Consider the following 23,926-nt stretch of genomic DNA (forward strand, 5'->3'; position numbering starts at 1 on the left):
AATATTTCCTGGCCGAAAATCGAACAGAAGTATCACAAATGAATTTGCAGCCAGGAAACATTAAAAAACCAGCCCGTAACTCATTTACGGCCTGGAAACATGAAACTACCAAGCCGTAACCACCATATACGGCCTGGAAAAATTGAAATACCAAGCCGTAAACTCCGAATATCAGCCATAAGATTATATGTTTCCTAGCCATGATTCTCCAACTGCATTGAGTTAATGCGTTGAGCTTTTTGAGGAACGACTAGTTTTTGAAAAAACTAGCCGCTGGGTCATTTTTTGCTATAAAATAACCCTTCTCCAATCTAAATTTTCACATAAAACACACTCCCTCTCTATCTCTCTCTCACAATTGTTGCAAAAGAAGGAACAAACATGGTTACTCCGTACACCACCGAAGAAGATATGATAATCGTTAGAGCGACGCTCACAGTGAGAAAGCATGACGAAAGTCAAGGCATTAACGCGGGAGAAAGTGATGATTCTCAATTAAACCGTATATTTATGGTCTTTGTGGCCATAAATGATAATCAAAATGGAAAATCGATGAACCAAATAAAGGATAGGTTTAAGGAGATTTACGATGAAATGGAATTTTTTAGGGTGCAATTAGCACGGGTGAAGGCGATGAGTCCCGAAATGTCCCTTTTCAATAGAGTGAATATGTGCAAATGTTTTCTAATCAAGTAAGTTTTGAATAAAATAGTAACTTTATTTTGATTTGTTTTTTAGGTCGCCTGGGCTCTTGGCCGTTACCAAGTTATACGTCGCAAAGAATTTGAGCATGAGAAATGTTATTGGATCACGAGAGAGTTTGTTGAGATTTACAACCAACCTTGACTATTTAAGTGTATTACTCCATGTTTTATTTTTTGCATTTGGGTATAACTATTGAATGTAAAGTGGCCTAGCCAAATTATGTAATGGTAACATTATTGATAAATGGAAAGTGAAAAATTTGATCGAATACGACTACAAAATTTATAAAATCAACCATAGTAACAGCTGGGTTTACCAGTCGTAAGTATCTGTAATTATGGGAATCGCGGTTAACGGCAAGAATATCATGCCGTAAACTGTTAAATCTCAACCGAGAAACCAGCTTCCAAACCGATATATCAATTACGGTTCGGTCGTGGCCCGTTATTCAAACCGTAAATTTGAATTTTCAGTTTTTATGGTCAAAACGGCTTAGGTCGTTTTGCATTAAAACCTGGCTGAAAATACTTGAAAAAATATGAAACTATTTCTTTTGAGAAATGGAACAAAAATAAAACAAAATTGACTAAAATGGTTTTTCATTTATTGAATCGGAAAAGCATACATATTTCATTACATTGATAAGATAGATCATAACAATTAAAATAAACCCTTATTCGTATCGGTCAAAATCATAGGTAGTATTTTCTAAGATGCGATAGCTATCATTTTGTTGAAAATCTTTCCCATTAACTGCCTCATATTGGCGGTGAGCCCTCGACCACTGTAGAAACAAATACGATATGTTAGATTTTGTTACTCAAAACGATTTCTAATGAAACAACATGAAAAAGCGGGGGTCTAACAAAACCACCCAATATTTCGCTTAGCAATCTGTATGGACTATCTCCGAAATACTTTGCTAGAGAATCAACTAGACAGTCAGACTCAATCTAGATAAAAGTATCTCAAGGAGTTAATATATCTCTCTTGATTTGATTTTTACTCAAGCTAAAAACAATAGCGAGTCTTTATCAAATACAATGAATAACTTGGACGGTACCAAAGACCAATGTCTAAGGATCAATCAATATCAATCAACAACCAAAGGTTGGATTTCCAATTGATGATCACGAACGCACAACCTGTATTATTTCAATTATATAAAATATAATGCAAAAAGAAATAACACAGACACCAGAAGTTTTGTTAACGAGGAAACTGCAAATGCAGAAAAACCCAGGGACCTAGTCCAGATTGAATACACACTGTATTAAGCCGCTACAGACACTAGCCTACTCCAAGCTAACTTTGGACTGGACTATAGTTGAACCCCAATCAGTCTCCCACCGATCCAAGGTACAGTTGTACTCCTACGCCTCTGATCCCAGCAGGATACTGCGCACTTGATTCCCTTAGCTGATCTCACCCACAACCAAGAGTTGCTGCAACCCAAAATCGCAGACTTGATAATAAACAAATCTGTCTCACACATAAAATTCTATCAAAGGATATATCTGTCTCCCACAAATAAACCCTAGGTTTTGTTCCGTCTTAAGATATAAAATCAAGGTGAACAGAAACCAATTGATAATCCGGTCTTATATTCCCGAAGAACAACCTAGATTAATCAATCACCTCTCTACAATCCTTCCTGACTACACAGGCGGTTTGTCGAGGAATCACAAACAGTGAGATGAAGTTGTTTGTGACTTCTTTATCTTGCATATCGGAGAACTCTCACGATCTCAAGCCAATCAAAGATTGTACTCGTACGACAGAAGATGCAAGATCAGATCACATAACTACGATAAAAGTAGTATCGGCATGGCTTCACAATCCCAATGAAGTCTTTAAGTCGTTCACCTGGTTTTAGAGAAGAAAACCAAAGGTTAATGGAGAATCGACTCTAGCGAGCGCACTAGTATCACACATGCGTGTGGGGATTAGTTTTGCACAATGTTAGATGTCTCCTTTATATAACCTTCAAATCAGGGTTTTACCTTAGTTACAAAGCAATCCATATTCACCGTTAGATGAAAACCTGATTTAGATTCAAGCTAATATTTCTCAACCGTTAGATCAAAAACTTAATTTGTCACACACACTTGGGTAGACGTTTACTGGGTTTGCGAAAACCATGCCCAAACGTGTACGTGTATGTTGGTTCAACATAGTAACCCAAAAGGTTAACCATATGAACATTTCATATTAACCTAGTTCTTCTTCACCATAATTAGTTCAATTGACTCAAATGAACTAGTTAGAGAGTTGTTCAATTGTTATGAGATCTTATATAACTACACAAGACACAATTGAAACAAAGATGATTCAATTCGATTGAATCAGCTCATGAACTTTATAGCCACGGTTTGCGTAAAGCATTCCTTAGTTATTTAAGATTCATGTTCAGAGCACATCTTTAGATCATAACCACTTAAGCTCACAAACAAGTTCGCGGACTTAAGACAACCGGTGGAGTTTTCCAAACTCAGCAGAAAATCTCGGCAAAGAGACTTTCGCCAGTTCACGAACTAGGTTCGCAAACGAGTTTTTGGAAAATCCCAGCAGAAATTCTCGCTACGAGAACTTCCGTCAGTTCGCGGACTTGGTAAAGCCAATTCCTCCGGTTTCTCTCAATCAACAAAGTTCGAAAACTTCGGATTAAGGAATACATGGTTATGTAATCTAAACTCTCATTCCAATCATTGAGACATTCTCAGAGGACGTTATATAGCCGTTATTCACAGACCGTTTCGCGTCAGAGCAATTCTTAAAGTAACTGAAACTTTTCATGACTTTCGTCACTAGGTGAAGATAAACTTGATTAAAGCGAAACGCTTTACCAACACATGATTTCGAGATATAGATAGGCGAGATATACTCGGCTCGAAATATCAAATGTGTATGATCCAGTCTATATAACATACGACTTTTGTCTCATAAGAAGTAGGAGATAGAAGAGATAGACTTTTGAGTGATAGATAAGTTCTAGTCTCCACATACCTTTTTGTTGATGAAGTTCCACGGTTCCTTGAGTAGATCTTCGTCGTTGTATGATGAATCGTCATGAAGTCCTTGAGCTCAACTACACTTTTCTATCCTAATCCGAGACTTAGCTATGTAGGCTAGAAATTAAGACTCGTAGTTTTGATCACTAACATTGACAAACATGCTTGAGATAGCAACACATGCGAGGTCGACAGAGCTATGCTCTAACACAACTTATTAAAAAACTTACTCTTATCGCACTTGGCATTGTGGGATTGGATTTCTTTTGGGCTTTCATTACCTTTTTGAAATCTTCGCATTCTTCAAAGACTTTCTTGAATCTCTCCTTAAGGCTTGCCAAAATTCTTCCATTACGATTTCCGTTTAGTGCAACAAAAACTATGAAAATACGGTTCCAAAAAGACAAGGACGTTTGATCTATGTCAATGTCTAGATCTTCATCATTTTGTCTGACCGTCGCCCATGCTCTAACAATCGCAAAATCTTCTTCATTGGTGTAGAGAGTCACCATAGTGTTTTTTCTTATTTTTTGCATGAGAAATACATGAGAATGAATATGAGAGCTTATAACTAGGATTTGGGTGAGCAAGAGATGATAGAATGGTCTCCTTTTATAGGGTTTAATGACATAACGGTTATTTATTTTTTTGAAAACTAGCGGTTTAGTTTAAAAATAGAAGTCAAGCAATACTTTAAATGCATTGGTTGGGAGTGTTCAGGCCTAAAAACGGCTGGGTATCCCAGCCGTTTATAAAATTTACGGTTGGGTTTTCAGCCGTGATTGATACACAGGAGACTCTGGTTAACTATTCGGCCAATAGTTCATACTAACCAGCCGTGAGTATGAATTACGGCCAGAAGTACTTACTAACCTAGCCGTGAATGTATATTACGGCCTGGAATCCATAAATTTCGAACCGTAAATACTTAAAACGGCTGGGACGACAACATTTTCCCACCCGTAACCTGTAAATAAACTCAGATTTTTTCCGTTTCAAACGGATTTGAATCAATCAAAATTTCAAATGGGTGTTGATTACAAGGTTTTCTAGACTAGTTTCAGGATAGGTTTCATCAGTTTTTCTTCAAAGTTTTCAAAAAAGTTCATCAAAATCATCCTTCTTCTTCTTCTAGATCAAAAACAAAAGAAAAAAAAAGTTTTGATTCTCAAGAAATTAATCATTAAATCAGTATAATCCATTTGCTAATCGTGACTAATTTACTTAATCATCATAATTATCACTAATCAAATCAAGGGTATATTGGGGATTATGTAAAAGGGAGGATAAGGGGTTATAATAACTATGACCCATTAAGTCCCAATAATAGGATTCTTTTGAAAGTGATTATTAAGCGGATGTCCTGAAATAGAGATCCGACGAAAATAAGTAAAGTCTATGGCAAACTTCATCTCACCATAAGAGAACCCCATAACCATATATGAAGTTTCAAATAACGTCCACTTTAAATTTATTCACTAACGAGTATCTAGAAGCTCCTGGAACCCAAAACAAGATTAATTAATTAAACCCATCTTGACATAAATGTTGGATTACTTCTTCTAGTCATGCCATGTCTAACCTGAAGTTTAAGCATCAAATTCCTTTCAGAGATCGATCAAATTATGCCTTCTAGCAGTGGTCCTAATGGAGCGATGAGTATCGACATAACCTCAACAGTAAAGAAGTTAAATCATAACGCAAGCGAACGAGATCGTCGTAAGAAACTCAACAATTTATACTCATCACTTCGTTCTTTACTTCCTGGCTCCGACCACACGGTATGTTATATGTTTTCTGTTTCGATCAATCACCATCTTCCTAAATTATCATCGTCACGGCGACTAAATTTGTTAATAAGCAAAAGTCGTCTCCTTCGCGGGTCAAAAGTGAGGGAATCGTAGATCCCAAAAATTAGCATACTCTTAGTTCAACAATTATATGGTTCGGTATATTTTTAATTCTTTGAAAAAATTCTATTGATCATTTTATGAATCTACACCTCCCGCCAGAAGTTTGGTGTAATAATGGTGTAAGATGTGATTTTACCCCTTTGTTGTAAATAAAAAGTTTGTTCGTATTAACTATAAATAAGCGTAGTCCATAAGGGTAGTCCATAATTTGTCGATGGTTGGTTGTGATATTATTAGATCAAAATTACTCGATTTTTTATCACTACTTACGCACATACGTCTGATGAATTCTAGTTTATGTATTAATTCTAGTTCATATATGAATTTGTAGAAGAAGCTAAGTATTCCGGTGACGGTTTCTAAAGTGGTGAAATACATACCGGACTTGCAAAAACAAGTAGATAAACTGATACAAAGGAAAGAAGAGATTTTAGCAAGCATTTCTAAGCAGCAAACAGCTAGTGGAGGAGATCAACTTAATAATAATTATACTATTAGAGATAGCAAGTCGAGAAAAGTGTTAGCCGTGAAAAAACAAGCTTTACCAACTGTATCAGCAAATAGAGTAGATGACAGGGAAGTTGTAATTCAAATTTGCTCGTTAAAGGTTAACATACCTTTATTATCTGAGGTTTTGCTAAATTTGGAAAGGGAAGACTTTCGGGTCCTTAATGCTTCAGCTTTTGACTCTAGTGGTGATAGGGTTTTCTACAATCTCCATCTTCAGGTATATTACTCCACTTTCAACCAAGTTACGAATTAAATTTAAGATAGCAAAACGTAGAAATACGGACTTACTTGATCTACTTTAGCGGTATAGATATTAGGTACACTCCTATTAACAGGTGAAAGATAGTTGAATCTGTTGAGCTCACTCATTGAGTAAACTGTTTCAGCTGAGTTGACTCTGTGGATCAATGATTTAACCTTTTTTTTAAAAAAAAAAAATTCAGAAAAATCGGTGATGTGAACTAACTAGCATCTGGCTGGCATTTCCATCTTTTGAACACTAAAAATACAGAATATTTTTCTCTTCCATTTGACTTTTTAAAAAAAAATTTGACAGGAAGGAGAATAATACTAGAGATTTGGAGAATATACAAAGTCTACCTATCGATTGACATTTTTGATACTTGATGGTTTTGGTTAACAGGTGAAAGATACCCAAAGTCTACAATGTGAAGTGTTAAATGAGAAGTTGCTCTCTTTGTGTGGAAAAGAAGTCTTTTTCTCATAATTATTTCACAGATGATCATCATAGCCTAAACAAAGAAGGTGTCGCCCATGTTAAGCCAATCTCCAAGTAAACAAGTGAAAATTGTAACGCATCTTTTGTATTTTGAGTTAGTATTATTTAGCTTTTTTTGTTTTTTTTTTTCTTTCTAATTCCGCAACAAAATTAAGGCTCGTGTTACACTCAGACAAATTCGCTAATGAGACTCCCAAGAACACGGACAGTTAAATCAGTTAATGTCCTGAATTTTCTTTTCTTTTTCTTTGGTTTGATAAAATTCATCCTAAAACAGGCAACCACAAAATTGAACAGGCCATATTCTCTCTCCTCCTCCCAAATGTTTGGATGTTTAGCATTTTTAGGACATTGAATCGGAATTCCCAAGGTTTCAAACAATGCAAGACACAAAATTACGGGAAAATAATTTTCTCAGCGAAAAACAAAGAAAAAATTTCAAACGAAAACATTCTCTTTGCTAAAATTTACTTTCTCAAAGACATTCTTTTCAACAAAACAAAAAACAAACGAGAATAAAGCATCTGGTTGTAGAGAGAAACAAAGAGATTGAGGTGATTTGATAAATGAACATTAAGTGATTTTGAAGGTGAAGCGCGCGATTACAATGGCAATGTAGGTAGAAAGTTGAGAGAGATTGAGAGAGAATGAAAAGAGAACAGCTTGGCGTAAAAGCTTGGGAAGCGACGGTCCGTAAAACACAGGCAGCCGCAAAGAAACGTGTTTCCGGTTTTTTCACTAGCACACCAGTTTCCCAGTCAGATGATGAAGAGGGAAATGGAACCCCCGTAACGAGTTCCAACAACGCATCCGATACTTACCATGCAGAGCGTTTCCTCTCCAATGGTGATTTCTACACGGGTCAATTATCCGATAATTACCCGCATGGAACAGGAAAGTATCTCTGGATCGATGGGTGCATGTATATGGGTGAATGGTTTCGAGGAAAAACCATGGGCAGAGGGAAATTCTCATGGCCTTCTGGTGCAACATATGAAGGTGAGTTCAAAACTGGATACATGGATGGTAAAGGTACTTATACAAGTCCTGCTGGAGATACGTATCGTGGCTCTTGGGTTATGAATCTAAAACATGGTCAAGGTACTAAACATTATTCGAATGGCGATCTTTATGATGGCGAGTGGCGCCGTGGTAGCCAAGATGGTAACGGCCGGTACCAATGGAAAGATGGTGCCCATTATGTGGGGAAATGGAAAAATGGTGCTATTTCAGGTACTGGCTCTTTCATCTGGAGTAATGGAAATCGTTACGATGGATCTTGGGATGAGGGAGTACCCAAAGGAAACGGAACGTATCGTTGGGCAGATGGAAGTTTTTATGTGGGTGTTTGGAGTAAAGATCCATCAGAACAAAGTGGGACTTTTTACCCATCTCCAACTGGTACTACTGATGGTGATCCTGACTGGGATCCTCAAGAACTTTATAACGAACTCAGTGATTACACTGTTTGTCCTACTGAAAAGATAACTATATTGCCATCACAGAAAGTTATTAATTGGTCTGCAACTGAAGTTGATTTGTTACAGAAACAAGGAGGTGGGTGGAGGGTATCCAAAGGGGGAGATTCAAGTGGTAACCCGAGAAGAAATTCGGTAGATGGAAGGGGGATGCCTAGTACTACTTCTGAAAGTCCCTATGGTAGAATGTCAGCATCTGACATCGAGCTTATAATGCGTAATAGTGTCGATGGGAGCTCTATGTTTATGAGAGAAGGTGATAATTTTCTCGAAGATGGAGAATCCGGGGGGCGGATGTCAAATTTTACAGGAATGCTTCCCAAGGAAATGAAAAAACAGGGTGCAACAATTTCCAAAGGACACAAGAATTACGAACTTATGCTCAATCTGCAATTGGGTATCAGGTACTTTTCTTCAAAATTTCCATTCTATTGCATTTCTTTTGTGCATTCGTTCGGATGTTTGGTAGTTTACTCCAACCTTTCAATGTGGTCTAACAGGCATTCTGTTGGAAGACCAGCTCCCCTAACATCTCTTGATCTCAAGGCTTCGGCCTTTGATCCCAAAGAAAAAGTGTGGACTAAATTCCCACCTGAAGGAACCAAATATACTCCGCCGCACAATTCATGTGATTTCAGATGGAAAGACTACTGCCCATTAGTTTTCAGGTCAGTCTCCAATATGCACATTTTTTTTTTTCAACCTTTACAACAACATAATAAACAAATGAGTGAAAATTCATGTTTTCAACACCTTCATAATTCTCCAGGACACTAAGGAAACTGTTCAGGGTGGATCCAGCCGATTACATGCTTTCAATATGTGGGAACGATGCTCTACGAGAGCTTTCGTCTCCTGGGAAAAGTGGAAGTTTCTTTTACCTGACAAATGATGACCGCTACATGATAAAGACAATGAAGAAATCAGAAGTTAAAGTGAGTGGCTGTGTTCTCCGATCCAGCTTTTGTTTCAGAACTGTTGTTTTATGAAATTAATCCGAGTCGCGTTTGTTTCATTGTGCAGGTACTTATAAGGATGCTTCCTGCCTATTATAATCATGTCCGAGCATTCGAGAACACTTTAGTGACGAAGTTTTTTGGTTTACACTGTGTTAAGTTGACCGGTGCTACACAGAAGAAGGTTAGAAACTTAACACAACCTTGTTTTCGAACATTGCCAACAGTGAGCTTATGTTTCTTGGTTAAACCAGGTACGCTTTGTCATAATGGGGAACCTATTCTGCACCCAGTACACAATTCACAGGCGCTTTGATTTGAAAGGTTCTTCTCATGGCCGAACTACAGCTGAAGGCCAGATTGATGAAACTACAACCCTTAAAGATCTTGATCTTAACTTTATATTTAGACTGCAGAAGTCATGGTTTCAAGAGTTTCAGAGGTAATAACTATGCTGCAGGAAATTTCTTTGAATTGCTGATCAACAGCACACATGACTCATGGCTTTGTAATTGTGAATGCATTGTTCTAAGTCGAACTTTGTCTTGCAGGCAAGTGGATAGAGACTGCGAATTGCTTGAACAGGAAAGAATTATGGATTACAGTCTTTTAGTTGGTCTTCATTTCATAGATGCCAATCGGGATCCACTTCTGAGTGAGGGATCTTCTTCTGGACTTCGAACTCCCAAGGGTAATTTTTTGATCAATAGTATCACTTAATGTGATCACCAGTAGTCGGGTAATAATCATTGACATTTCTTTACAGGTGAACCGGAGGTTGAATTCGATGCAGATCAGCTACTTTCGGATCCAAACCGGTATGTATACTTGATTCATATCAAAAAGACTAGTGTGCAGCTTTCTAAGTATTATAACAAGCAATTTTCTTCATTTTTACCATGTCAGGTATGCAAGTATCAAATTGGGTATTAACATGCCAGCACGAGTTGAACAGACGGTGAGAAGAAGCGATTGTGATTCTCAACTGATAGGAGAACCAACGGGAGAATTCTACGACGTGATTGTGTTCTTCGGGATCATCGACATTCTCCAAGATTACGACATCAGCAAGAAACTGGAGCATGCATACAAGTCTATCCAGTATGATCCAACTTCAATATCAGCTGTAGATCCAAAGCAATATTCAAAACGTTTCCGCGATTTTATTTACAAAATTTTCACTGAAGATACATGAAGCTAGGAAATGGGTCAGTTGAGATGCTGAATTCCCTAAGTTTTGTTGTGGATTAAGTTCATATTTTTTTTTTGTAAGCTTCAGCAGCTGGGAGGTATCCATGCATATATGTATAGTCAGTCAGAATTAGTGATATCAGTTATGTAAAACCAAACAAACTGGTTCGACGATGAAGACCATCAAGACGGACTTTTGATAGATTGCTTCTGTAATAATTTATACACTTATAAATATCTTCATTATTCAAACTGTAAATTGTATTGTGCAAGGAGTAAACCTCCATTGACAATTTATTTATTTTTTGTCCCATTTCGTTTCCCTTTTCTGTTTTTTGGGTAGCTAGGCATTGGGTAGTGAAATAAGGTTAGCTGAAGTGGTAAACTTTGGTTTCAAAATTAGTCAAACATATTAGATGAGCAAACATTTGATATTCAACAACTAAGTTAGGTTTAACCTCCCAACCTCCAGACTTAACTTTCTTTCTTTCTCTTTTCACGTCAAGACATCATAAATATCTCTTCTTGCATTTCATATGCAACACCAACATAAGCTTCAACCATGGCAGATTTTGCGCAACAGAACTGTCTCGATGACGACTCCATTGTACTATTTTCGACATCATCCAGTTCACCAGAAGGTTCAACAACCCACTCATCCTCTTCATTCCATCATTCACCACTTCCCTGTAACCAATCACAAACAGCATTCAAACTCTCTGTAAGAAAACTCTCATATACAATTCATCAAAGGGAGTCCATATTTGCTTCATCTTACCCTCCCATGCAGAAACTTAAGCCCAAGAAAATACTCAAATCTATTTCTTTCATCGCCGGGAGTTCTGAAATTCTCGCCGTAGTTGGTCCAAGTGGTGCAGGAAAATCTACACTTCTCCGTATCATCTCCGGTCGTATAAGAAAGAAAGACTTCGATCCAAGAAGTTTCTCTTTAAATGATATTCCCATAGGTAGCGTTAATCACTTGAAGAAAATATGTGGGTATGTAGCACAAGATGATAACCTTCTTCCTTTGCTCACTGTCAAAGAAACTATGATGTTCAGTGCGAGCTTTAGGCTAGTCGGAAGGAGCTGTAAAGAAAAAGAAGAAAGGGTTGAAAACTTAATGCAAGAGCTGAATCTTCTGCATGTCCAGAATAGTTTGTTGGGGACGAAGAGACGAGAGGCATATCAGGCGGAGAACGAAAAAGAGTTTCTATAGGAATTGATGTGATCCACGACCCACCTATTCTACTTCTTGATGAACCCACTTCAGGTTTAGATAGCAGATCAGCATTTCAGGTGATTGAATTACTTTCATCCATGGCAAAAACAAAGCACAGAACTATAGTTTTAACTATCCACCAGCCTAGTTACCGGATTCTGCAATACGTCTCTAGTTTCTTACTTCTTTCTCGTGGCTGTGTTGTTCACAATGGAAGCCTTGACTTACTTGAAGATAGGATAAGTAGCATGGGATACAAAATTCCTCCGCAATTGAACTCGTTGGAATTCGCTATGGAGATCCTGAAACCATTAGAAGAATCCAACACTAGAACCTTATCTTACCTGTTGGAAATAGAAGAAAAAGAAATATCAACTTACTCTATATGGCCAGGAGAAGAAGCTGAAGTTCTACAGTATGCAGAACAAGAAGAAAGTGCAACTAGTTACTGTTGGGGATTTTTTGAGATAATGTATCTTTGTCTAAGATTTTGGAAAATTATTTATAGAACAAAGCAGCTTTTCTTGGCAAGAACTTTGCAAGCGCTTGTCGGTGGATTAGGCCTAGGAAGTGTGTTCTTACAGTTGAAGACAGATCAAAATGGAGTCGCAGAAAGGTTGGGTCTGTTTGCTTTCACTCTCAGTTTCTTACTTTCTTCAACAGTCGAAGCACTTCCGATATACCTTCAGGAGAGGCATGTTTTAATGAAAGAAGTCTCAAGAGGAGCTTACAAAGTGTCCTCTTATATGATTGCAAACACAATAATCTTTATACCTTTTTTGTTTGCAGTTTCTATTCTTTTCTCAGTACCCGTCTACTGGCTTGTCGGGTTGAATCCTTCCTTCACTGCTTTCACATTCTTTATATTCACAGTCTGGCTAATTGTGATGATGGCTAGTTCACTAGTTCTCTTCCTAAGTGCAGTTTCCCCTGATTTCATATCCGGGAATTCGCTCATTTGAACGGTTTTGGGAGCTTTTTTCCTCTTCTCCGGTTACTTCATACCCAAAGATAGCATCCCAAAGTATTGGATGTTCATGTACTATATTTCTATGTATAAGTATCGCTTGGATTCACTACTCATCAATGAATACTGGAGTATGAGAGATAAGTGTTTCGCTTGGGAAACTGAAGATCATTCACAGTGCTTGCTTAAAGGTATAGATGTTCTAAAGAATAGAGGCCTGGAACAAGACATTAGGTGGGTGAATGTAGGGATCATGCTTGGTTTCTTTGTGCTTTATCGAGTTCTTGCTTGGGCTATTCTTGCTCGAAGGGCTTCAAGGACTATGCTATAACACTGATGTAACTAGAATCAGGTCCTGACAATTGTATCCAGCTTTTCTTCAAATTATTCGTAAATAGACAAATGAGCAGAACCGTCTGCTACTCAATACAACTGTAATTCTTGAATTATATGAAGAACAAAAACAAAACTAGAAGAACAATGATCTTAAAATATCAGTAGCCCAACAAGACTGACCCAAACAAGAAACTCATTACCATATTATGTGATCACAAGGTGAGAACAAACAGCAAACACACTCCAATGAGAAAATTGCATACCAATAACATTGACTTCGTAGTGGAATTGCATAACAGATTTGTGTAAATTTCAAGTTCTATGGCTTCATAAAGCGCTACTTACCATCTTGGAGTCGATGAGTGAATTTCTTGAGTGACAAAAAAACCTCTTTTAGCTTTTCCTTGGACTCAAGGTCAACTAAGTTGCCATCTTCATCAAATTTTATCGGCTTTTGGTACGCATTTAAGGAAAATTCTGGGTTGTTAATAAAGTGGAGATCGATGTAGACGCCAATTTGGCGCAAATGGTATTGTGACCGTGACCCACCAGCATTACCACCTGTGCTTATTGTAGCAGCGGGTTTATCAGCCCAGACATTTTGAGGTCTAGATGCCCAGTCAATCGCATTCTTCATAGGGGCTAAAATTGAATTGAGGAACAATTAGTAAAGCAAGAATTATACTCGTGAACGCTCAAACATTGGACATGTTAAGCTAAAGTGAGGGGATGAACCCTGAACTTACCAGTGACGGAGTAATTGTACTCAGGAGATGCAAACAAAACGCTGTCAGCTTCAAGTATTTTCTGACGAAAAGCTTCAACGACAGGTGGATAAGTACCATTCACCTCGAGATCTTCGTTCATAAAAGGAAGATGCTCTATATTTATGAATTCGATTTTCATTCCAGGTATTGATTCGTTGCATATCTGAATAGCTGCAATCAATCAACAAAACAGTGTCACAACCCTAAAAAACACACACCTGGAAGAAGAATAAAAAAAAGGATTCTTCGTTTGCTTACCAGAATTAATGAGACCGCGATGATAGGAAGCTTTGCGAAGAGAACCACAAAGTGCTGCAACTTTGATCATTGGTTTAGCTACTGCTGCTTCCATCTTCAGTTGTTTCTCTCTTTCTTTCTTTGACTCTTTGCTCAGCTCTGTCAATTCAGATTTTATAGTGCGTTTTTGAGTACGCTGTTGTATGCTTCTTTTTGTGATTCTTCTTCCGAAAAGATTCTCGGTCAATAAAGTATAGTACAATTCTGACTGTTTTCGTTGTACTACTACTGGCTGTTGCTCTATTTCTGATCATCCAAGGTTATTTATAATTAAAAATATAAAAAAAGATCTGTTCAATGATTCTGGCTCAATGCATTTGCTGGATTTCAGTTGCTTTCGTTTTTCTTTGATAAGGATATTGATTTTTTGTTTCTTTTTGTCCTTTTGCTTTTTGAAAGATGATTTGGCTTATTACTCGGGGCGTCACCACTGTCGCCATTTTGATGTCACCAGTGTCGTCTATGACTTCAAATAAGAATAATGGCTTTTTCTTATAAGCCCAACTTTTCTTTTTAATGGGAAGAAAGGACCAATTAGGACTGAGAAGCCGATGTGATGATAGGGGTGAGCAAAAAGTGTGGAACCGCGGATTTCACCCGTATCCGTCCGCAAAGTTGCGGGTGAAACCCAATCTACAAGATTTATGGGCCAGACACGGGTGGAATTCTCAAATCCGCACTTTTAACGGTTTGATTGCGGTTGGACTTTGAAATCCGCGGATTCACCCGCACCGCAAACGTACATAAAGAAAAGTCAGAAAAACTATAATCACAATAACGGGCACCTAGCTCAGCTGGTCCTCCCCCTTTCCCAAAGTTTCATGCGCTCCAGGAGGTCCCAGGTTCGAGCCCCCAATAGCATAATATTGCAGGAATTAACATGGAAGGTAGAGTTAGCTTGCCCCCTTGTGACACAATCTCAGCCCCCATCCGCTTCAGCTCCCTTGGCTAGGTTACCCATGAGACTCGCTAGTAGGCTAGCACAACAACCTGTTCAATTAATGTAGTAGTACGTTGTTGGAACTTAGCTTGTTAGGCTTCCAATTAGTTAATGTAATACTCTTTATCACAATAACCCAACCAGAAAATAGTCTTCCGTAAAAAATCACCATAATCATTAAACACCGTTTCCAAGTTTCTAAACCCCATTTTATTTCAATGATTTAACTGTAAGACTACATACTAAAGCAGTTGTCATAACAACAAAAATATTTTGACCAACAACCAATACTACAAGGCATTGATTCTATAACCTCCTCCGCCAGTCCTCAATGGAGACAACTAGCGGCAATTGTACCAATCATGCAGCATCTAATATTCCATCATATTGGAAATGGATTATCAACTCCAATAGAAGCCAATTGGATTCCACACTCACTAAACCTAAACCCAACACAATGCTACCCAATCCGATTGGTAGCAGATATCATCGACCCAATAACACACACATGGAATCATGAAAAATTAAGCACCCTTCCCAATCCTATAATCCAACAAAACATAAACATCCACCGACCCCAAAATGGCCCTCAAAATAAAATATCTGGTCACACTCAAAATATGGAAGCTACACTACTTCAACGGGATATAAATGTCTAACCTAAGGTCAACCAACACACGCCCCACTTCCGCCTACCAAATTTATATGGACCTTCCCATGTCCACCAAAAATTCGGTCTTGTGGAAAGACATCAATGAAGGATTACCAACCTTCTCCCTCCTACACTACATCCATGTGACCAACTCATACATATGCCCAAGATGCAACACAAATCCAGAATTAGCAAGTCACATTCTAATTCACTGTCCAACGATAACTAATTCCTGGAACAACTTATTTAATCAATCTACAAATTCATCAAACTCCAATCCCCTCCAAGATTTCACCTTAACACAACACACAACCATTTCCCAAATCCTTCAACAACCTGCATCGATATCGATAATTTCCGCTTGTTGTTTTCTTTTCTGAACTTTATGGCTGGCTAGGAATGAGCTAATATACCAACAAAATCAAACAACTTCGGAAGAAATCCTATCCTAGGCACAAAAACTGCAACAAGAATACTACCGGGCCATTCATTCCGCACCACCAATTCTTCTAGGAGATATACCAACATTTAATCACCGAGTAAGAGATAGGGGATTATCCACAATATCAGTACGATGGACAATGTCAAACATCAACTGGATCAAAATTATCATAGATGGAGCAGTGATGAGTGCTAAAAAGTGCATATTTCTATATATTTTTCTTGGCATTTAACTCATCTTTTGTGCATTAATTCTACATTTTATCCCATATTCTGTATTTTCTTTGTTTTCAAGAATAAATATTTTTATTAATTAATTTTGCATTTTTAGGAAATAAATAAAGTTTGGATGAATAGCGGAGCGGAAAAGAGCAGAAAAGCGGTGAAAAGCCGGGAGGAATTACACAAGGAAGCCGCGAAGAATGTTGTGCACAAGACCAAAAGGCTAGAAGTGGGCTTGAAGAGGAAGAATTGTTCTTAAAGAAGATATGGGCTTGGCATACCCAATGCCCAAAACCCTCACCCAAGTCCATTTCCTATATCCATACCCGTTTCCCTTTCTAGCCGTCAGATTGGATCATCTCAGCATCCTACGGTCGCAGTATCTCCATTACATCAAGTCTGAAGCTCCTGTCTAACACTACAGCACCTAACTCCATCTTGAGCCGTCAGTTTCGTTGTATCAGGCATCCAACGGTCGCTCATGATCTGTCTCCATCTCGCCGTTAGATCCGTCCCAGAAGATATTATCCCACGGCTCATCTTCGCAAGACATCAAGATTTTCTGTACCCGCCTCACACTCGAACAACCTAACCCTATACCATCCCAACCAAACACCCCCTACTCCAAAAATATTGAACCCATCCTCTTCTCCCCCCTTCTGTGCACAGTGACGCCATCACCGCCACCTGCTCCGTCCGCCACCACCACATCCACCACCAAAGCCATCATGGCTCCTACCAACCCTAAACCCCATCATTACTACCACTTTCACCTACTTTATATCCTTCTCTATCAATTTCACGCCTCACCGATATCAGAAACCCTAGAGGTGAAATTGGTAGATTAGGTTGGAATAGAGTTGCAATTAGAGCATGGGAAAAGCAGGAGAAGAAGAGAAGGAAGCATGGGTCGAGACTATTGAGATGAAATCAGAGAGTTAGGTGAGTGAATTTCGTTTTTGGTGAAACCCTAATTTTTGGGGATTTTGATTTTTTTTGAGCTCGCATGTATAAATTGAAGCTTTGGGTGTTGTTATTAGGTATGCCTGGACTAGCCAGTGTGTCAATTAGGTTTAGTTTTAGATTTCTTTGTTTTCCAATTTCAACTTATGCTTCACTGTTTAGTTCTTAGGTTTTGTTTAAATGTTAGTTTCTTCAATTAAATATCAGTTTCATCATGTGAATGTATTTTTCATGTTATGTTTGTGTTAAGTTCTATGTATGTAATGTTTCTTCACATGATCCTGTAATTTCCCTGTTTAAATCTTAGAGAAGACAACTGAACTTTGTTGGTTAGCCATTTGGGTTAGACCCTGTTGAGCTCAAAACATTTAGGTTAGTAACATTCCAAAGGTTCACTGGCTTGTGATTAGTGGTGCTTTAAACAGACCATTAATGCTAGGAGTTAGTGATAATCTAAGGGATTCACAAAGCCATATTAGTTAGAGACCTAGACCCTAAATGACCTGTGATTGCCTATGCTTTAATCAGATAGGCAATGCTAGGGGTTATCCAAGGACTTTAGGTAGTTAACTAGCCACATGACAGGGATGTAACCAAGGTGAACTAGCTAGGTGAAGGAGAATTCTCATCCATCTCCATACACTTCATTCCCATCCACAATTTCTCTCCCATGTTCTGTTTTGGTTAAGTTTTTCTTATTCATTGCCACTGATTTTCTTTGTTCCTTTGCCACTGTCATTCACTGCTTCTTTGGTTTACTGTCACTTGTTTCTTCACTTCAATACACACCCAAGTCTCTGTGGTTCGACCCGTACTTGCACATTTGCCACTTTCGACACCGTGCACTTGCGGTTATAATTTGTAGGACCTTTTAGAAGCCTACCAAGTTTTTGGCGCCGCTGCCGGGGACTTGGCTGCTGTTTTGTTGAAGTTTTTCTTGTATCTTAGTTTGCTGTTTTTGCATAACTTGCTGTGCATCTTACTGTTTTGCATTGCATCTTAGGTTAACTGCATCTTAGTGTAACTTGCATTAGCATCTTGCATATTGCATATTAGTTTGCATCTTAGTTTGCATATCACTGCTGTATTGATCCCTCATTGCTTCTTTTTCAAGAGAAACTTACTTCTCTTTTTGAGCCAACAGGTGTTGCTGTTGCTGCTGCTTCCTGTTGCTGCTGCCAGCCTCTGCTGTTGTGCTGCTGCTGCTGGGCTTGCTACTTGCTGCTGCTGGTGCTGAGCCTCTGGTGCTCTTGCTATTGTTGCTGCAGCTACTTTCTTCTTCTCCCTGCTGCTGCTGCTGCTACTTCTTCCTGCTGCTGGTGCTTGGGCCATTGCTACAGCTAGCCTCTGGTGCTGCTGTTGTTTTCCTTCTGCTATTGTTGAGTTGCTGGTCTGAGCTTGTTGCTGAGAGCCAAAGCCCAACTGGGCCTCTCCAACAAAAGTTTAGGAAGATCCAAAGCCCAACTGGGCTTGTGCAATTTAAGAAAAGGGATAAAAGCCTAACTGGGCTTCCCTCCAAAAAGGTAAGCCTAAACCCAAACCCAAATTTTTTGGGCTTGTAATTTTTTTGGTTTGTATTGTTATTCTCTTTTGGGCTTGTAATTGTAATTATCTTTTTGGGCATGTAATAATTATTTTAATTTTATTTTTTTTATTTTTTTTTATTTGGGATTGTAATAATTTTAGTTTTATTTTTATTTTCTTTTTTTGTGGGTTTGTAATAATTAGTTTTATTTTTATTTCTTTCTTTATTTGGGCTTGTAATTTAGTTGTTTGTTAGGCTTGTAGTTTCTTTTAAACTAAAATTTGGGCTTCAAAACCCAACACAAAAAAAAAAAAATTGCTCCTAATTTCAAAAACCAAATTTTTGCTCCCAAATTAAACCAAATTTTTATCATCTCCCTTTAAAAAAAAAAAAAAAAAAAATCAAATTATGGGCCTTACTTTTTTGTGATTTGTGTGATTATTTCATAAAACAAAGACATGTCTGGATTTTGGTCTGCCTCTGGGAATAAATCTATTAGAGATGCTTACGGGCAAGATTCACCTTATAAGCCTCCCACAGACCATGATGTCAATAGTTATAGGGATTATAATTATGGACCTTTTCAAGGTCATGAGCCTCAATATGCAAACCCGTATAACTATTCACCCATGTATCAACCTAGCCAACCTAATATGCATGTTTGTACCTTTTGTGGTGGTTTAGACCACCCTGATGAATATTGCTATGTTTTGCATGAATTTAGGAAATCTAGGGGATACCATGAAAATCCAAATTATGAAATGCCCACAAATTGTGAGGCTGGTAGTCATTGGGACCATAATCAACCTTTCGAAGGTTGCGATCAATATTTTGTAAACCCTAATGACCATGCACACATGTACCATTCACCACAATTTGAACATGAAGAATTTTGTACTCCCATGAATTTAGACTCCACCGTAGAAGCTCTCAGACTCGGTGAGCAAAATTCTGATAGAACTATATCACGCATTCAGGCGAAGTTAGATCAGATTTTGCTTCAACTACAAAAGGAGGAAATTCATGAGGAAATGCATGTTGTCCCTAATGAAGTGTCCAGTCCCATTCATCTAAATGATATTGAATATGAACCTGATTTAGAGGAACATGAATCGACTAAGGACACCACCACTTTTAATGAGGATCAATATGCATGTTACCATGATGATGATTATGATGATAATGATATGTTAGAAGAACATGTTTTTGCTGAAAATATTGTGGAACCTTTTGGTTCAATAACATATGGCTTCTCAGCCTCAACCTTCATGAATGTTGTTTCTTCTGATACTCATTGTAATTCATATGATTTTGATTCTAATATGGGGCTTGTACAATTCTTCTGTGAAGATGAACATGACATAGGAATAGTTGAATCTTCTGTAGACACTAATTTTATTATGCATGAGGACGAATTTGATGTGTCTGATTCCTTGCCTAAGTCACAAAATGTTATTTCTTCCGGTGATGATTTGAGTACTTCGAACAATCATGATACTGATTTAGGTCTTGATGTTTTGTTCGATGAATGTGAGCATGTTTTACCTGTTTCTGATTTAGGGAAAGTATGTGTTGGTACTATTGATCGTACCCATGAAAATAATTTAGATGTACCCACTTTCTTACCTAAATCTCAAATCGAGATTATTCCACCCAACCTAGATTTGGTTTGCAACAAAAATTTTAAACCAACTTTTCTGAAAATTCCCAATCTAGGATTGGAACTGTGTGCCTCCCAAGTCTTCTTGGACTATTTTGCTTCAAAATATAACACTTTTAAAGAGCCACAGTTGGAATGCATTTCTTTGCCCATCCCGAAAACAGTCCATTATGAGTTAGACCTTTTGAATCCTGAACCCCTAAAATTAAAAGATTTTGTGCTTAAAAGTAAACCTGTTGAACAATTTAGGTTTAGGGGTGATTCATTCGGTTGTTCACTCTCACTCCCATTTAAGTCCAATTTTAGTGTTTTGAAACTTTCTATGTTTCAACACTTTGTCTTTTGGGTTGATCCTCAACTCTTTAGACTTTATGTATATAGTGAATTTTTTGTACATAATCTGGTAGGTAGTTTTTAGTTTCTTTTTCTTTATATCTTACTACCCCATGGCGATCGCGGCTGAAATACGTTGGATTCTAACCATGAATAATGGAGTTCGTTTATTTCTTTCGTCAAATCGGGTATTCTCCTTCCTTTCTCTCAAAACTCAACATGTTTTTCCGATATGTCCAAGTTATGAATATGTTTATCTTTAGAAACATTGAGGACAATGTTTAGTTTAGGTTTGGGGGTATAGAGTAGATATCTTGATAACATGCTATATTGAAAAAATTGAACTCTTCCTTTTTGAAAAAAATGAAAAAAATCAAAATAAAAAATTAAAAATTAAAAAAACATAAAAATGGAGCTCATTTACCTTGAAACGTTGACTCTTGTGCAAATATGTATTTTTATTAGGAGTCTTAGTCTAGATATTTAGGCACCCTGATTCTAGCACAATTCACATAGTGATAAGAAACTTGCACGCGCACGATCTACCAATACATGTATAGCCTCATCCTTGAGGTGTTCTATCAGAAGTTTTAGTTGCCAATCACTTTAGAATACTGAATGAAACTTGACTAGCTTGTTCTTTGGTTGGTTGGGATAGAAGGTGGAGGTTACATTAAGAAAGACAACCATCGAATTTAACTGGGTGCATCAAAAAGGGCTACCTCTTGCTAAGTGTCATGTAATTTTTATTCCTTTCTCTCTATGTATCAAAAGAGTTACCATGTTGTAAATTCCATTCACAAAAAAAAAAAAAAAAAAAAAAAGTATATATCAATTCTATCCTCTCTTGTTCCAAAAATAAAAGAGAGTAGTCAATGTAAATAAGAGTCATGTAAAGAGTCATTTTTTTGTTTCATTGTAATAAGCAAGGAGGGTGTATGCCATTGATGTACAACGCGAGTAATTGTGAAATACCTCCAACTCATTCACAATTTTCGTAAAGTCCGGACAGCTAGCTAGATTTCGACCTCGGTTCTTAGCCTGAGAAACTATCTCTTGGTGATTAGTAGTCATAACATCCGATCTTTCTTTACACATGTGTAGATACACTTTACACTCTTATCACATGTCTTTATTTGTTATCAGTGCTAGGATTGTGCCTTTGATAGCTAGATTGACATCTCCATTTTGCTGTGAGCTTAAACTGACTTGCACATATCACATTTGATGGAATCTGAGCTTATATTTTGACCTAGAACTTTGTAGGTACGTTCTAAGCAAACCTTCACGAGACTTCACTCGTCCACTAGGGACACTTAGTGGTTTAAAAGGCTTAGTGCATACGCTAAATGCATTCGAGAGACCAGCGACAGTGGTATAGGTAGGATTTCCTTAGTTTTGTTTTACTTGAGGACAAGTAAAATTCAGGTTTGGGGGTATTTGATGAGTGCTAAAAAGTGCATATTTCTATATATTTTTCTTGGCATTTAACTCATCTTTTGTGCATTAATTCTACATTTTATCCCATATATGTATTTTCTTTGTTTTCAAGAAAAATATTTTTATTAATTAATTTTGCATTTTTAGGTAATCAATTTCACGCCTCACCGATATCAGAAACCCTAGAGGTGAAATTGGTAGATTAGGTTGGAATAGAGTTGCAATTAGAGCATGGGAAAAGCAGGAGAAGAAGAGAAGGAAGCATGGGTCGAGACTATTGAGATGAAATCAGAGAGTTAGGTGAGTGAATTTCGTTTTTGGTGAAACCCTAATTTTTGGGGATTTTGATTTTTTTTGAGCTCGCATGTATAAATTGAAGCTTTGGGTGTTGTTATTAGGTATGCCTGGACTAGACAGTGTGTCAATTAGGTTTAGTTTTAGATTTCTTTGTTTTCCAATTTCAACTTATGCTTCACTGTTTAGTTCTTAGGTTTTGTTTAAAATGTTAGTTTCTTCAATTAAATATCAGTTTCATCATGTGAATGTATTTTTCATGTTATGTTTGTGTTAAGTTCTATGTATGTAATGTTTCTTCACATGATCCTGTAATTTCCCTGTTTAAATCTTAGAGAAGACAACTGAACTTTGTTGGTTAGCCATTTGGGTTAGACCCTGTTGAGCTCAAAACATTTAGGTTAGTAACATTCCAAAGGTTCACTGGCTTGTGATTAGTGGTGCTTTAAACAGACCATTAATGCTAGGAGTTAGTGATAATCTGAGGGATTCACAAAGCCATATTAGTTAGAGACCTAGACCCTAAATGACCTGTGATTGCCTATGCTTTAATCAGATAGGCAATGCTAGGGGTTATCCAAGGACTTTAGGTAGTTAACTAGCCACATCACAGGGATGTAACCAAGGTGAACTAGCTATGTGAAGGAGAATTCTCATCCATCTCCATACACTTCATTCCCATCCACAATTTCTCTCCCATGTTCTGTTTTGGTTAAGTTTTTCTTATTCATTGCCACTGATTTTTCTTTGTTCCTTTGCCACTGTCATTCACTGCTTCTTTGGTTTACTGTCACTTGTTTCTTCACTTCAATACACACCCAAGTCTCTGTGGTTCGACCCGTACTTGCACATTTGCCACTTTCGACACCGTGCACTTGCGGTTATAATTTGTAGGACCTTTTAGAAGCCTACCAAGCAGCCAGAGGCCACCCAGGATTTGCAGGAGCATGATTCATCTGCAGGGATTCAGATGCACGAACTCTGTTAGATCTAGATCAACTGCTGGGAATTACGACTTCTTTAATTACGGAAACCTGACGATGCTTTTAGCTACAAGAACAACAACAGAAAGACTATGGCCAAAAGTTATCTTTGAACCCGACTCAGAAAACCTATTGCGTTTCATCACCTAATCTACCTCTCCACCTTGGCACATAGCAAGAATGATTGAAGAAATAAAAATGAGATTCCAACAGATCCCACAGGCGGTCATCCAGCACAACTACAGAGAAGGAAACCAAGCAGCCGGCGGATTGGCCAATCACGCGACAGATGGAAGTCAAGCAGGAAGCTCATCAACCAAAATATGAGACCAGACAATCCCATTTTTTATTACTCAAATCTTATTTTCCGACTCAGTGGGT

At 37.8% G+C, this 23,926-nt stretch overlaps 3 protein-coding genes and 1 pseudogene across 3 annotated transcripts; 3 read left to right on the top strand and 1 right to left on the bottom strand.

Moving 5' to 3' along the window:
* Nucleotides 1-5,283: 5,283 nt before the first annotated feature.
* Nucleotides 5,284-7,100, top strand: LOC113313369 (transcription factor ORG2-like). The gene is made up of 3 exons (XM_026562129.1): nt 5,284-5,497; nt 5,961-6,356; nt 6,783-7,100. Exons 1-3 carry the CDS (start codon nt 5,342-5,344, stop codon nt 6,864-6,866), a joined length of 636 nt encoding a protein of 211 aa, XP_026417914.1. The 5' UTR covers nt 5,284-5,341; the 3' UTR covers nt 6,867-7,100.
* A 150-nt stretch (nt 7,101-7,250) lies between these two features.
* LOC113313367 (phosphatidylinositol 4-phosphate 5-kinase 6-like) lies at nt 7,251-10,816 on the top strand. Its single transcript, XM_026562127.1, has 8 exons — nt 7,251-8,760; nt 8,857-9,024; nt 9,126-9,291; nt 9,380-9,496; nt 9,567-9,754; nt 9,864-10,003; nt 10,079-10,130; nt 10,219-10,816. The coding sequence occupies exons 1-8, from the start codon at nt 7,526-7,528 to the stop codon at nt 10,505-10,507; spliced, it is 2,355 nt and encodes a 784-aa protein (XP_026417912.1). The 5' UTR covers nt 7,251-7,525; the 3' UTR covers nt 10,508-10,816.
* A 240-nt stretch (nt 10,817-11,056) lies between these two features.
* On the top strand, nt 11,057-13,023 carry LOC113313368 (annotated as a pseudogene).
* Nucleotides 13,024-13,065: 42 nt separating this feature from the next.
* On the bottom strand, nt 13,066-14,328 carry LOC113313370 (NADPH:quinone oxidoreductase-like). The gene is made up of 3 exons (XM_026562130.1): nt 14,054-14,328; nt 13,775-13,966; nt 13,066-13,670 (listed from the first exon to the last, which is right to left on the bottom strand). Exons 1-3 carry the CDS (start codon nt 14,145-14,147, stop codon nt 13,366-13,368), a joined length of 591 nt encoding a protein of 196 aa, XP_026417915.1. The 5' UTR covers nt 14,148-14,328; the 3' UTR covers nt 13,066-13,365.
* Between the last annotated feature and the right edge of the window lie 9,598 nt (nt 14,329-23,926).

The sequence above is a fragment of the Papaver somniferum genome, chromosome 9 (genome assembly GCF_003573695.1).
Source record: "Papaver somniferum cultivar HN1 chromosome 9, ASM357369v1, whole genome shotgun sequence".
Lineage (NCBI taxonomy): Eukaryota > Viridiplantae > Streptophyta > Magnoliopsida > Ranunculales > Papaveraceae > Papaver > Papaver somniferum.

Bases quoted from the DNA above. Each gene is read 5' to 3' on its own strand.
- LOC113313369 (XM_026562129.1), top strand. From the start codon at position 5,342: ATGCCTTCTAGCAGTGGTCCTAATGGAGCGATGAGTATCGACATAACC. The intron at 5,498-5,960 runs GTATGTTATATG...ATGAATTTGTAG, and splicing joins TTCCTGGCTCCGACCACACG to AAGAAGCTAAGTATTCCGGT. The intron at 6,357-6,782 runs GTATATTACTCC...TTTGGTTAACAG, and splicing joins TCTACAATCTCCATCTTCAG to GTGAAAGATACCCAAAGTCT.
- LOC113313367 (XM_026562127.1), top strand. From the start codon at position 7,526: ATGAAAAGAGAACAGCTTGGCGTAAAAGCTTGGGAAGCGACGGTCCGT. The intron at 9,292-9,379 runs GTGAGTGGCTGT...TTCATTGTGCAG, and splicing joins TGAAGAAATCAGAAGTTAAA to GTACTTATAAGGATGCTTCC. The intron at 9,755-9,863 runs GTAATAACTATG...TTTGTCTTGCAG, and splicing joins TGGTTTCAAGAGTTTCAGAG to GCAAGTGGATAGAGACTGCG.
- LOC113313370 (XM_026562130.1), bottom strand. From the start codon at position 14,147: ATGGAAGCAGCAGTAGCTAAACCAATGATCAAAGTTGCAGCACTTTGT. The intron at 13,967-14,053 runs GTAAGCAAACGA...GATTGATTGCAG, and splicing joins TCGCGGTCTCATTAATTCTG to CTATTCAGATATGCAACGAA. The intron at 13,671-13,774 runs GTAAGTTCAGGG...ATTCAATTTTAG, and splicing joins GTACAATTACTCCGTCACTG to CCCCTATGAAGAATGCGATT.